This window comes from Colius striatus, chromosome 4, assembly GCF_028858725.1.
Source record: "Colius striatus isolate bColStr4 chromosome 4, bColStr4.1.hap1, whole genome shotgun sequence".
Taxonomy (NCBI): Eukaryota; Metazoa; Chordata; class Aves; order Coliiformes; family Coliidae; genus Colius; species Colius striatus.
Window position 1 is genome coordinate 62071002 of NC_084762.1, and position 14045 is coordinate 62085046.

General features: G+C 36.7%; 1 protein-coding gene across 1 annotated transcript in view; it reads left to right on the forward strand.

Moving 5' to 3' along the window:
- The window catches only part of PREX2 (phosphatidylinositol-3,4,5-trisphosphate dependent Rac exchange factor 2), a 183318-nt gene that overhangs the window by 120743 nt on the left and 48530 nt on the right, over nucleotides 1–14045 (forward strand). Inside the window, exons 29-33 of the mRNA XM_061994821.1 lie at nucleotides 969–1051; nucleotides 1390–1480; nucleotides 4091–4219; nucleotides 9761–9802; nucleotides 12491–12708. Of these exons, the coding sequence (XP_061850805.1) occupies nucleotides 969–1051; nucleotides 1390–1480; nucleotides 4091–4219; nucleotides 9761–9802; nucleotides 12491–12708 (563 nt within the window). The remainder of the gene's footprint in view (nucleotides 1–968; nucleotides 1052–1389; nucleotides 1481–4090; nucleotides 4220–9760; nucleotides 9803–12490; nucleotides 12709–14045) is intronic.

Here is a 14045-nt window from a genome sequence, read left to right on the forward strand (position 1 = left end):
GACTATTTTCTCCCAGTTCCGAAGCTAACCTGATTAACTCCAGATCAGGGCCCTTTGGCACCATCTGTTGTGATTAAACTGTGTGAAAGTTTATAACTACTGGCTGTAAGGACATCTAAAAGAGCTAAAAAAAAAAAAAAGAAAAAAAGAATCGAGGACAGAAAAGTGCTATTTAAGTGTTTTACACTCATAAGAAAAATGAGTCTAGATTGACCATGAAAAAAATTGGATTATAAATTATCAAATTGCTACTTCTTATCTGTCACTCCAACAGCAAGGAGAAAAACAGTTTTAAGCTCCATTTTTCACAGCTTTTGAAAGAGTTTAGGTTATGTCACCCATTATCTCAGGGAGCAAGTGACTGAGGGCAGTGGATTAGTGTCTTCCTCCTTTTTACTCACTTAGGAAACTATATGATATGTATTACTAAAATCTTCATATCAAATGCAGGATTTGGATGCTGTATTTTTGTTGAATGACTAAAATCTCAGAACCATTTAAGCAGTAAGAACATTGTGATTGTGAATTGTGTGTAGAGTCCCTATAAAAATTTTATAGTGAATGCATTTCAGTGATTTTGGGGTCTGCTGTGTTAGGTTCACACTACTTACCAATTTAGTCTGGTGTTCAGGATGTTCACCAGCATAGGAGAATTGTGTCTTCCAGTCATAGAATGGTTGAAGTGTGAAGGGACCTTTTGGTATCATCCAGTCCAATTACCTGCTGTAGCAGGGTCATCTAGAGTAGTTTGTCCAGCACCATGTACCATTGGGTTTTGAATATGGTTCTTTCTCCAAGAGCTATTTCTTGTAATATTCAGTGACTACTAAATGCAAAATATGTAGGGACAACAGTTCCTATAATCCTGAAAGCCATCAGTCTGTGTAGTTTAGATTATCTAAACTACAAAGATTTTGGAAAATACACTGAAACTTCTAAATAATTTTTGATTTTAAAATATTTTTCAGGTGATGAGCTTCCCATAAGTGTTCGGATATCGCATGATAAACAGGACAAGCTCCATAGCTGTTTGGAGCATCTTTTTGGTCAAGTACGAGATTATTTTTCTTGGCTTTGATACTAATGTCCATGTTTGAGTTCACATGTCTTTAGCAAATGCTTCTTTTTCTTTTTACTTTGCTCTCCACTGTTTACTGGGATGGTATGTATTTATTAATTCCTTCAGTTGTCTGTAAATAGTTCAAAACTACCAACTAAACAGGTTTTTAGATTTAGTCTAACATTCCCTACTGTGTTATTTTAACTGGAGCTATTAGGCAAGAAAGAATCCAAGACTGTTTTCCTGAAGTCCATATTTCTTAGAAGAAGGAATTTATAATTGTTGCTGTAAAAAAGAAAATCTTTCTCACAGAACCTTGATCTCAACAGGTCGATTCAATTGTGAATCTTCTGAAAGGACCAGCTGTGAATAGGGCCTTTGAACAGACAAAATACTTTACACCAGGTCGAGGCCTCCAAGGTAACATTTAATTCTATCAATGAGAATCAAAAAGCCACTTTGAGTGTATGTGGGTATGGCTATCTACTCCTTGAACTGGGTGTTACAGAACAGGTTTTGCTTAATCTTCGCATATTCTGCAATAATTAATTGTTGATCTTAAGTAGAACTTATCCTTAGTTGAAAATTGTCTGCTAACACTTTTATTGTACAAAGTATGGAAGAATTTCAGTTCTCTTGGAAAGTCAGCTTTAAATTGTGGAGTTTGAACTGACTATAGAATTGCTGAAGTTTTTGAAGCAAGAAGCATGTTTTGTATATTGCAAGTGTGTTTACTACGTTTTTATATCAACTACTAAAGTTGTTTCTGATCTATTTTATTACAAATGCCATTTTAAAATTATTTTTTGTAGATATATTATTTGTGAAGTTATTTATAAATAATTTTCAAATGTAAATTTTTAGTCAGAGTAATATTTATGCCAAATACATACTTATATAAGTATTAATGATTGTCTTTTAAAAATCTTTTATGTAATTTCCAATATTCTGCTAACACTCACATAGTTGATTATGTCTAAGTGTGTAAATATATGCCTGGTAGTAGCTATAAGTTTCTGAAAAACGCATAGGACTTCTTTCAGTGAACAGAGTTGGGTTTTATTTAAGAAAAAAAAATAAGAGAAAATTAAAAAAGCTCTATGGGAGACAGAATGTTGTATTAATATGTACCATATGTTTGATTATCATGGAATCATAGAATCATTTTAGTTGGAAATGACCTTTGAGTTCAAGTCCAACCACTAACCTAACACTACCAAGGCCATCACTAAACCATGTTCCTCTTTTAAATATCACTACTGATGGTGACTCTCCCACCTGCCTGGGCAGCCCATTCTGATACTTAACAACCCTCTCGGTGGAAAACTTCTTCCCAATCTCCAATCTAAACGTCCCCTGGTGCAACTTCAGACCGTTTCCTCTTATCCTATCATTTATTATTGGGGAGAAGAGACTGGACCTCACCTCACTACAACCTCCTTTCAAATGGTTGTAGAGAGTGATCATATCTCCTCTCAGTCTCCTCATTTCATTTATCCTGTATATGTGTTTTGGTAAAGAAGACTAATTTTAGATGGCCAGAAGGTGGTTCTTTCTCTTTTATAAATTTCAAAAATCCCACTGAATTCAACGTAGCATAATTAATTGTGCCCCAATTACCCGGTTTTACAAACCTGAAGTACTTCCTCCTTACTGACTTTATATGAAAGGCTGTGTAACCTCCTTTATGGGGTGGAGGAGGTGGGATGGTCTTAGGATCATAGAATCATAGAATGGTAGGGGTTGGAAGGGACCTTTAGAGATCATGTAGTCCACTGCCCCTGCAGAAGCAGGTTCACCTAGATCAGGTCGCATAGGAACATGTCCAGGTGGGTCTTGAAGACCTCCAAGGAAGGAGACTCCACAACTCCTCTGGGCAGCCTGTTCCACTTCTCTGTCACTCTCACGGTGAAATATCTTTTTCTTATGTTTAAGTGGAACTGTTTGTGTTTCAGCTTCATCCCATTCCCTCTTGTCCTGTTGCTAGCTACTATAGAAAAAAGGGATGTCCCAACTTCCTGACACCCACCCTTTAGATATTTATGTTAATAATATGTTAATAAGATCTCCCCTCAATCTCCTCCAGACTAAACAGCCCCAGTTCCCGCAGACTTTCCTCATATGAGAGATGTTCCATACCCCTGATCATCTTGGTGGCCCTGCGCTGGACTATCTCCAGCAGTTCCCTGTCCCTCTTGAGCTGGGGAGCCCAGAACTGGACACACTACTCCTGATAAGACCTCACCGGGGCAGAGTAGAGGGGGAGCAGAACCTGCCTTGACCTGCTGGCCACACTCTTCTTGATGCATCCCAGGATGTCATTGGCCTTCTTGGCCATGAGGGCACATTGCTGGCTCAGGTTCAGTTTATTATCAATCAGGACTCCCAGGTCTGTCTCTGCAGAGCTGCTCTTCAGCAGTTCAACCCCCAGTCTTTTTGGTTTGTTGGTGGTTTTGGGTGTGTTTTGTTTCCTACTTTAGGTCCAAGATAATGAGGAGGAACCTAGATCTTTTTTGCTCTCTTAAGTTTGTCAATGTTTCAGATTGAGTACCTGGAAAGCTCACACAACTTGTTGTCCTTTCAGTGGTATAAAAAAATTTAAGTTGGACACAAGTTATGGACACATTAGATACTTTATTCTCGATCTGCACCATCTTCATGAACCTTACCAAGAGCACTTCAATGATTTGAAAGATTGACTAGGTTAAGCAATAAGAAATTTTGTCTGAAATTTAATTTTCTGATTGAATTAATGTACCTCTAAAAATTCTAGAGTTCTGTTTACTCCATGGAGACAGGCACCTTCTATCTTATGTACCTGATTCAGAAGGAGTTACATTTGGCAATGCTGCTTGCTTTCTCCTTTGTCTAAGTAGGGGGCTTAGATGATGTTAGACCTGTCACTCCAGCTTTAACTGGAGTTAAATAAGTTGACAACTCCATGAGCTGTGAAAACAGGAAGAAATAATGTCTTACTGTGGCTTTCACAGGGAGTTCAAGCATTAAAATGTTATTTTTGTCCTTGCTTAGAGTTTCAGCAGGAAATGGAACCGAAGCTTAACTGTCCAAAGAGGCTACGACTTCACATCAAGCAAGACCCTTGGAACCTCCCCAGCAGTGTCCGGAGTCTTGCCCAGAATATCAGAAAATTTGTTGAAGGTTAGTAAGAACAACATGGCCTTTAATAAACACTTCATTAACAATAGAGAGCCTAGGGAAGGAGAAGGGGAAAATCCAAGTGCTTCATGTTGCTGCTAGGTAAGGTTTGCTGAACAAAGTGTAGTCTATGGTAAGTGCCTGAATTTCAGGACTTTTTTTTGTTCTTAGTAACAAGGTCAGTGGAGTGTATCTCATCTGTCTCATGCTCACCTCATTGGCTTCATATATGCAAGACAAAATCATCCCTTCTGACAAGTCAAAATAAATGAAAGGCTGAAGTCCAGTTGTCTTGACTGATTTGTCACACAACTTCATGGAGCCAATACACCAAAATGGAGCTTTCCTTTAACTTCAACTCCTTTTTTCCTACTGTCTTAAATGGAAAGATGAAGATTCTGCCATGACGCCAAATTTTCATTTACTCACTCCATCACAACAGATTCTGTTAGTCCTCCTCCTGTACTCCCTCCCACCACTGCCTAAAAGTTATCTAGTACTCTGCTCCTCTTCACCACCAAGTGACAGTGTGAGCTAGGGTCTTCTGCTCTCTCCCTTGGTTTCACAAAAATGAAACTGGGATTTCCTCTCCAGAAAATCTTGTCTGTAGCACCAGTCTTATTTCTTGTGCTTAGAAACAGAAATATTGAGAAAATGCTTTTTATAAAACTACCTACTTGCACTAGGAAGCTAGCTGGGAAAAGAAGCTTCTTTTGTTTTGTTGGCTAATTTCCATGATGTCCAATAAAGAAACTGCTAAACTTCAAATAGCTGGAAAAGAATTTTGTGATAAGTTTTAGTAAGATAAACCTCCAAAAACCAACTAAACAAACTAAACAAACAACTCCTCTGACTTTTGGTATTTCTCCTTTTCAGTACAATCATATTTTCAGACCCCAGGTTAAAAAATTATCCAAGCAGACACAGAAATATCTCCTATTTTTGGAGTCAATCACAGTAGGTTGACTCTCCAACACTAAGAATACTTCAGCTTAATGGAGGCTGTCACTGAGTGAAAAACAAATAAATATTTTTGATTCTTTTTTCCACAAGTCTGTCTTCAGCCTAAACCAAATTATATTTAGCTGTTAATCATGATTTCTCTCACAATTCAGGAGGAATGGAACTTTATCTTTAACAATCCTTCAATTCCCCCCTGGAAGCCAAGCCTAACAGACCATATCCACATAACTTATTTGCCTGTAAATAAGATTAATAAACTTAATCCATTTCAACATTGGTCATAGACCTTCAGTATTGAGATGAAGTTTTCCAGTTAAATTTGATTTTAAATTTACCACAAAATTTTGTGGAAGAGTTCAGCAAGGTCCAAATGATTTGCTGCCATGCTGTGATACAAAACTTCTACTTTTACAGTACTACTGGAATGTAATTTATCAGAAGGAATCTTGATGTTTATAGAGAAATACAATTGTTGGCATTTCTAGTGTTTTAGAAATTAGGATTAAAAAAGGTTTTCTCTGTTAAATTTTAGTAACCAGCTTTATCACAAATGTCATGCTTGTGAGGGGTGCGTGGTTCAGAGAGCTAAATAGTAAAGGAATTATTCTTGTGCTTTTCAGGAACAGCAGATGGTCTGCTTTACCTTCCTCTCATCACTGTCTCAGAAGTTGTCTGACAATTTTAAGTATTCTTGTTTCATCCTTTCCATCCATGGCATCTGAGCTTCCGGCAGAGATTTTAAACGTATTCTGTGCCATCTTCTTAACCAAATACATAGGTTTACTTGTAAAATTATCATCTTATTTTCGTGTAGATTTTTTTTTCTTTAATTGGATTCCTGCACCACACACACTCCCACTACCTCCCCAGCTGGTATCACTAATACTTATTCATGAAAAATACCTTGAAGAATCATCATCCTTGTCCACATTTTGATTTGCCTGTGGGACTAAGGAGTTGATGTGATGTTATAGATTCCTGAAAACCTAAGTTCTTGTGGCTTCCATTACACAAATAGCAAATAAGAGAATGAAAGTGAATAATTACTTCTCAGACCTTAGTTTCTAAGACATGTCTGGACAGATATACATAATTCAGAGGTGAAAAGATTCAGGGCAGAAATGTGCCCCTCAGGCAGTTTTGGGAGACTGCTGTGATGCAGACAGGGTTTAGCTTTTACAAATTAAACTTGAGACTCAACTAGGAGCTGGATCTAACTGAAATCAGATGACCAAAAGCAGGGTTAAAAATGCTTTAGCAGCTAGCTTTTTCCTTCATATCTTAATTTCTTGTATTCTCCTTTCCATTTGTGTTCACAAATGGTCAGGATACCTAGAAGAATCACTAGCACTGCTCTGAGCTATTCCTGTCTCAAACCCTAACATATGGTATAGATATTTGCCACTGTTTTCCTTCTTATATGCCTGATTCAGGAAAAAACAAAAGATTGACTTGGGCTCATTAGAACAAGTTGAACAACATCTTGGATTTTTAGAAGAATTTTCATATTTGTTTACAAGTTAAAGGCAATATTTTAATAATTGAGGAAGGCAGATATATTTGTCATTACTAGGAGATTCTAGAAGAAGTAGTCAAAAGGAAACCACAGATACAACTTCATTCACCATTGGGGGAAAAATTTATTCTAATTGAAACCACGAACTTTTATAAACACACTTAACCATTATTAATGAATGCTAAAATAAGGATGAATACTTTCAGTAAATACTTCTCCTTATTGAAAACTGACTAATTTTTATTTTCATAAAAGTATTGCAGAATATTGTTTTTACTCATTGTTTTGTCGTGTTGTAGGATGTTTTTTATTAGATTGGACTAGTTAGTGCTTTAAAGCAGGGGACATAGGAGCCCCACAAAACAAATGAGATGTTTTATGTCCTAGGTCTCAGGATTCTCTTTATTTACTTTGTAAATTTACCATAGTAAATCTAAGACATATGTGGACACTGCCTTGTCTCATTTCTTCTGTCCTACCATATCATTAGAGAAAGTTTTCTATAGTTACAGTAAAAGGCAGCCCTAGAAGGCTAATTCTAGCCCTACAAGCCCTAGAATTGAAGAGTCCAGTGAAATAATATACAGATTCTAGGAGGATTTATCTGGAGCTATGTAACTGAAGAAAAGGTAAAAGTTCATTCTTGGAGTGACCAGGCCTGCTAAATTGTTAACCCAATAAAGATAAGTTTTTGCACAAACAGATCTTTGAAGATGGACTGCTTGATTTTGGTGCAGGAAAGAGCAGTAGTGAGGGTAGGGATTCAATGGTCACTGAAAAGAGAAAGAACAGCAGAGATGTAGGATTCTGGATGTATGTGAGGTAAGTAACATGCAAATGAGAAAGCAGAAGTGGAGAAGATGAGGAACCAAGAAAATCAGCAAGATGAACAGAAAGAAAAAACCCTTCAGGAGGAAAGTAAACCAGAATCTGTCCACATAACAAGAGAAATATTGTTATGAGAATAAAGAGGAGGAGAAATTTCTGTAGTTGCTTTTTCACAAAGAAAAAAGAAAAAGATTTTTAATCAAAACAAGAGATGTTTTAGAGCAAGTTAGATTTCTAGTCAGCTAGTCACATAACTGCATAAAGGAAGTGCAATTGTTTATCCAGCACACTAATTTTAAGCTTAAACAGGAAATAGTATGCAATTGAGAAAGTTCATGTCTACTTTAATTTAAGAGTGAGAACTGAAGGAGCCTTTTGGTCATTAGAAGTATAAAAAAAGTATTTAAACTTAAAATCATAAAACAGACAGTGGAAATCTGTAATTTCGAAACTATTTTCAGGTGTGAGAAACAAACTAAAACTAAAATCTAGTGTTTACTTGCAAAGATCAGAATAGCATGATTAAAAAAAAAGAAGTATAAAAGAATGTTTAAGAATAAATGAAATGGGCATATGCCATGTTGCAAGAAGTGGGGGTGGAAACTTCTGTAGCATTTGGAATTTGTTGAAAAGCAAATAGTTGACATCCAAGGTTCATTTCTAACCTCAGGTAAGTCTCTACTTGTGCAAATAACAAAAAAAAACTTTCTTGCCTTTGAGTGTATTTAAAAATGGAGAAGACTTATAGCAATGATGAAGGATAGTTGCAGTAATTTTCCTGTAAGCTGAAAATCATTTTTTTATAGATATCTCAAATGCTTTTGAGTTCAGAGATCCAACAAATCTCATAGAAAACAAGCTGCAAGTACTAACCTCTGTGTATTTAAGTTCTTCAGTTAAAAGCTTTATTTCTCCATGTTGTATTTTCAGTTACTAAGCTATGTTCAGACTCCAAGATGCCAAGTTGTTAATCTCTCTAAGCTAGGTTTTTTTTCAAAAGACAGAAGGCAAAGATGTTATCACCAGGCAATTTTCAAGAATAACCAATAATTTGGAGTGTTTCGGTGTTTGTATTTGAGATACCATGGGCATGCATTTCAGAAGCCTGGACACTGCCAGTTCTTTTCACAGTGTGTATACAGCATAGATGAACCCTTGAAAGGTTTTCTTCTTTTCTAAGCATAATCACCTTTGGGGAAAAGTTTTGTCAGTTTTGTCAACATCACTTGTATTCAGATTTCAAACCCGTTAAGTTTCAAACCTATTAGGTTAGTTTTAATAAGGGGCAACGTATTCCCAAATTGTCCTATTATCCATGTAACCCATAGCAGCTGTGTTGGTGGGAGGGCTTGAAGTAGGACTGCACAGAAAATTAGGTATCTGAAAGAAAGTTTGAAAGATGCAAAGCATGTAAAATGGTGATATATTCCTGCAGGCAATTACTGGAGGACAACTGATATGCTGGAGTTTTGACACACTTTATGGGAGCTTTTAAATCTGTGTATTCCTTGCAGTGGTGTTTAATATGCTTAAATTTGTGCTCTGGTACATGCTAGAGGGGAAGAATCACTTCTGTCAGCCTGCAAACTTTGAGAAGTCCCCATTCAAAAAACCCCAGGAAAAAAAACCCAAAAGTGTAAAGAAATTTAATTATAAAACTAAATTTTTGTCAGTGTAAATTAAGACCCATCTATTCACTCTTCTTTGGAATCTGTTGTTTTTTACATTGTGCATTGTTAAATTAAAAGAAATACTGGAAGCAAAATAACATCCTGAAGTTTGAGGATAAAGTGAAAATGCTGTTCTGTTTTTCCTGGATGCTTTGGTATACATGAAAATGAGGATAATTTGAGATTTTCAAGTCTGGAGTGATAGAGGGGACAGATAGAATTGGAGTAGTGTGGGAACAAGTGAAAATGAGTCTTGTTTTTCAAAGATCTAGGACTGGAATTATTCATATATGGACTTGACCTGGCCAGCTGGTACACATATACAAGATGGCAGGTGCCTCTGCATATATCCTTCTCAGTGTTGGTGCTTTTGATTATTATCAATTTTGTCAAGTCATATGTAAAATTACATGGAGACTTATTACTGTTTTGTAGGTATAAATCAGGATTGTCTACAGAAGAAGATGGAATTAAGCTGGTATAAAATGAGAAACTGTAAATTAAGTGTTATATTGGTGAAAACACTTTTAACCATGATCTCATTATATTTTCTTTTTTTCCTTTAAGAGGTGAAAGCACGAATACTCTTGGCTCTTCTTGAGTATACAGGTAATTTTGCTTGATTTGTGAGTGGGGGAAGCAAATGTGGACAATTAAAGAGCTGGGTTTTATTTTGCTTTTGGACAAAAATACTGTGTTTAGATATGATACCTTTATAATCAACAACTTTACTCCTGTGTTTACAATGAGGATTCCTGAAGAACACAACAAATCCAAAGACGTTTCTAAAAAACATTGCACTTTTATTTTTTTTTAAATGCAAAATACCTTATCTGGTCATTTACTTTGAATCTTGGCAGATGGAGTAACTACTAAGTCACTGACCTTGTGCACAATATTTCTGCTGTCTTTCTTCTTTTGGGCTTTTTCCTATTTGCTGTCTTTCTCCTCTCCCTCTCCCTCTCCCTCTCCCTCTCCCTCTCCCTCCCCCCTCCCCTCCCGTTGTCTTTAGTTTCAAACGCTTTCAGACTCCCTATACTTTTGTAACCTATACCTTTTTTAAAAAATCTTTTTTTAGGTAGTAGTCTCCTTTTAATTTTTTTTTTTAAGTTTCTCTTTTTTGGAAGGGATCTGATTACTCTGTGTCTTTTCTACCATCACCTCATATAGCATGTAGCATCAAACATAAATAAGCCTGTGTATCTGCAAAATAAATGTCAGTAAATCAGTTTTTAAAGGTTACTACTTATGACAGAAGATTCTCTACAGTTTGTAGGTACCTAAGTGTTCAAGTAAGCAGTCACATTTGACTGTAAAAGCTGATTATTTTAATCATCTTGCAGCACTATATGAATGCATTGTTATTTCATAATTTTATTATGATACATAACAGCAGTTTTATAAAGGGGAATATAACATTGCTTAATTGTCAGATTTCTTTGAAATATTGTAAAAATTTTTAGTAATTCCTTGGGTATTTTAAAATAAGTGACCTGAGAAAATAGCCCAGACTTGGTTTTTGTAAAAGTAATTTTCCCTATTTATGTGGTTTCATAAGTTTGTAACTCCTGTAGTTTACTTTGTAGGTTTTTGTAAGAAAAGCCCAAAGTGCTCTTGTTTGCAGTATTAAGTAGTATTTAATGAGATTTGGAATAGAGGTGTGGGAGACACATGAGAGCTGCTTCAGAAGCAGGCAATATAGAGGACAGCACTGGAAGTCAGCTGCTGTTAGACAAATAGAGATGAAATTGAGCAAAGTGAGGAGAGAGAAAGTATGTTCGGCTCAAATCCCTGGGCGCTCCTGTGACATTGGAAAATTTTTGACCATGGAGAAGTCATTCGGATTTTTGAACCTGCATGTAGGTGGAGTTTTGAAGATGAAAACTCTGTCTATACCGGATTCCTACAAAATCTCTCTCCAACTGGGAGTGGGGAGGCATGTTAATTACAGTTACCAAAACAAAAGACGAGTTACAGTGCAGAGACAATAATGATTAGGCCATTATGGAAAGCATTCCTGAGGTCCCGACAAGCTGGCAAATGGAATAAAAATACTAAAAGAGTGGTCACTATTATCACTAGTCAAAGAGTAGATTGAAGAGATCTCAGACAGAAAATAGACAGAATGGAGTTACTTTGAGAAATACCTGGAGACCAAGAAAAGCATATTTTTAAAATCAGTATTAATTTTGTTAGTAAAGAATTTTTTCTGCTGATTTGTCCAGTTATCTAAAGTCTTGCATTCCATAGAGAAGGTGAAAAAGAAGCTAAGCTGCTTAGAGGCAGAGGAATCTAAAAGTGAGGACAAGGATTTTAAGCTTTGGAAGGACCTCAGTATCACTTATAATCTCTTGCTCTGAGAAAGATTAAGTCTACCTGTACTATTTGTGATTGATGTTTGCCTAACAGCTCATAATGGTAAAAATATTTGAAGACCTTCAGAAAGGGGAAGAAAGAAGCACTGAATATTTATCTCCACAGTTTTATGTTTTATTGAAAACATGTTTCTCTTTCTAACTCTTTTGACCTTTAGCTAATCTGATGCCTGTGTCATCCAGAATACATTGGGAGGTTAGCTAGTCCCTAATTTAAATCATCTGCTAATAGTTCTATAGGCTTCTACCTAGAGACCTGTCCTGGATTTTCCTGGCATCATAAATCTCTGCTGCTTCCTGGATATGTGATGCTACTCTGTGCTTATTTTATAGATTTCATATTCATATAGATATTGTTTTTGGATAGGTTATTTTCTGGTAGCAACACTCCTATATTCTGGTAGCACACTCCTGCTTGGCCTGCCTGCACGTTATAGCAGGCAATCTTCAGCTACCCTACGCACTTGACCAGATGGTATAGTCATAGTAAGAGCTTCTGACTATCCATGCTTTCCTCTGGAAAGTAATTGTTTTTGTACCCAGTTGGTTCTTGCATTGCAGCAAAGAGATCAGACTCTCATCCATCACCTTGTAATATCAAAAGTGCATAGAATTGATGCATGACTCCAAAATCTACAAAATAAACATTCCTTGTTTATGAAGACCTACTTTAAATGACAGATTTTAAAAATATTTCTCAATATATTTCTCTATAATTTGAGATGTATAATGTAGTTTTTTAATATGGAAAAAGGCAGTTTTGATCATGGAGTGCCATTTACTGGGAATAAAATTAGGCTGTAAACTTTTAATTTCTTTTTTGTTAAAATGACTGCATTTTTTTAGACAAAAAAAACCCCAGCCCAGTTCCTTTGCTGTTAATCTCCATTTTTGCTTTTCTTGTGGTTTTTGCCTGTCACAGATAGCGAGATACAACTGAGGCGAGACATGGTCTTCTGTCAGAGCCTGGTGGCCACAGTATGTGCTTTTTCAGAGCAGCTAACGGTGGCCTTGAATCAGATGTTTGACAACAACAAAGAATATGAAATGGAGACACTGGAGGCCAGCAGAAGGTGGTTGGAACAGATAGCCAGTGCAGGTCTTCTCCTTCATTTCCAGTCCCTGCTCTCGCCTAACCTGGTAAGACACCTCATGTGACTTGCTTTTATTTCCTGAGTGGTTAAACAGTCCTAGTTTTAAATGTGTTTTTATTGTGTCCTCTGTGATTAGCTTGTAATTTAATTAGCTGCTATTTGGAAAGTTTGTGATTTAGATAATTACAGATAGGAGAAATGTTTTGTTTATGATATGTGAAATATGTTTCCCACCAGGACAATATTATGTTTGTTTTGAATTAGAGGATACTGAGTTTACCCTTGACTCTCCACCCCTGTCCCAGCTGTTCCATGGGAGTGAATGTAGAATTAGGTGATAACTAGAACTTCAGTTTGCAATAAGCAACAATGCGAGACAAATAGAATATTTAATTTGCAGAATATTACCACCATCTCCCCAAAAGAGCAATAAGTGTGTAGTAGTTGAAGGAGCAGACATGCTAGTCTGTTTTGCTCCTGTCATAGGGCAAATCCTTGTAGCCTGTAAGGGTAGTTGGACATCTGATATTTTTCACAAGGCTTGGCAAAGAGCCACACCTTCAAGAAATGATTTAAAAAGGGGCATGGCTTTGTTGTCCTCTAATCCCCAGTTATCCAGCTGCTTCTCATGCTAGGCGGGTTCCTGCTAACCTGAAGAGCTGTGAAGCAGTCTGTGCAGTCTACTCCATGGCAGTCTTCTCAGTCTCTGGACTTACTCACTGAGAATAACTGATTTGCTACATCTTGCTGTATAAAACTCAACGCAAATAACAGATGATGTTCCTAGTATCAAAGGTTGTCTTTTGTTGCCATGTCTGTCTCAGCACTAAATTGCTGACAGGCTGACCTGGTGAACTTAAGAAGCAGGAGAGATCAATAAAAATAAAGGTATTTCTAAATCACCATCATAAACTATTAGTCTGTGATATTGTTGGAGAGCATTGACTTGAGCTAGTGTGAGCAACTACCTCACATGTAGTGAGGTACCTATGTGGTCTTGCCTTGGGACGGGATATGCCAGGACAAAGTGTGCAGCTTAAGAACAGATGAAGTCAGTGCCTGAGAGAAACAGGAGGGCATTTTGTCCACATAAGGAGAATATGAAGAAAGCGTGGTCAGGGAAGCTTAGGCTCACATCCTCAGTCTTGGATGCTTTTTAGTACCATGCAGCACCAACATGTCCTGGTGCTGAAGTCCATAGAGTTCAAAACTAAATTAAATTGGTGCCTGACTTCCATTTTTTTTCCACGTGCTTAGTTGTCATGTTACCACAAAATAACTCTTATCTTTACAGAGATTTCCTTTGTAGTGAAAATGTATGCTCATTAGCTATTTTCATGTAATCAGATACCAGTGATATGCATTGTTGAATTGAAAATAAAA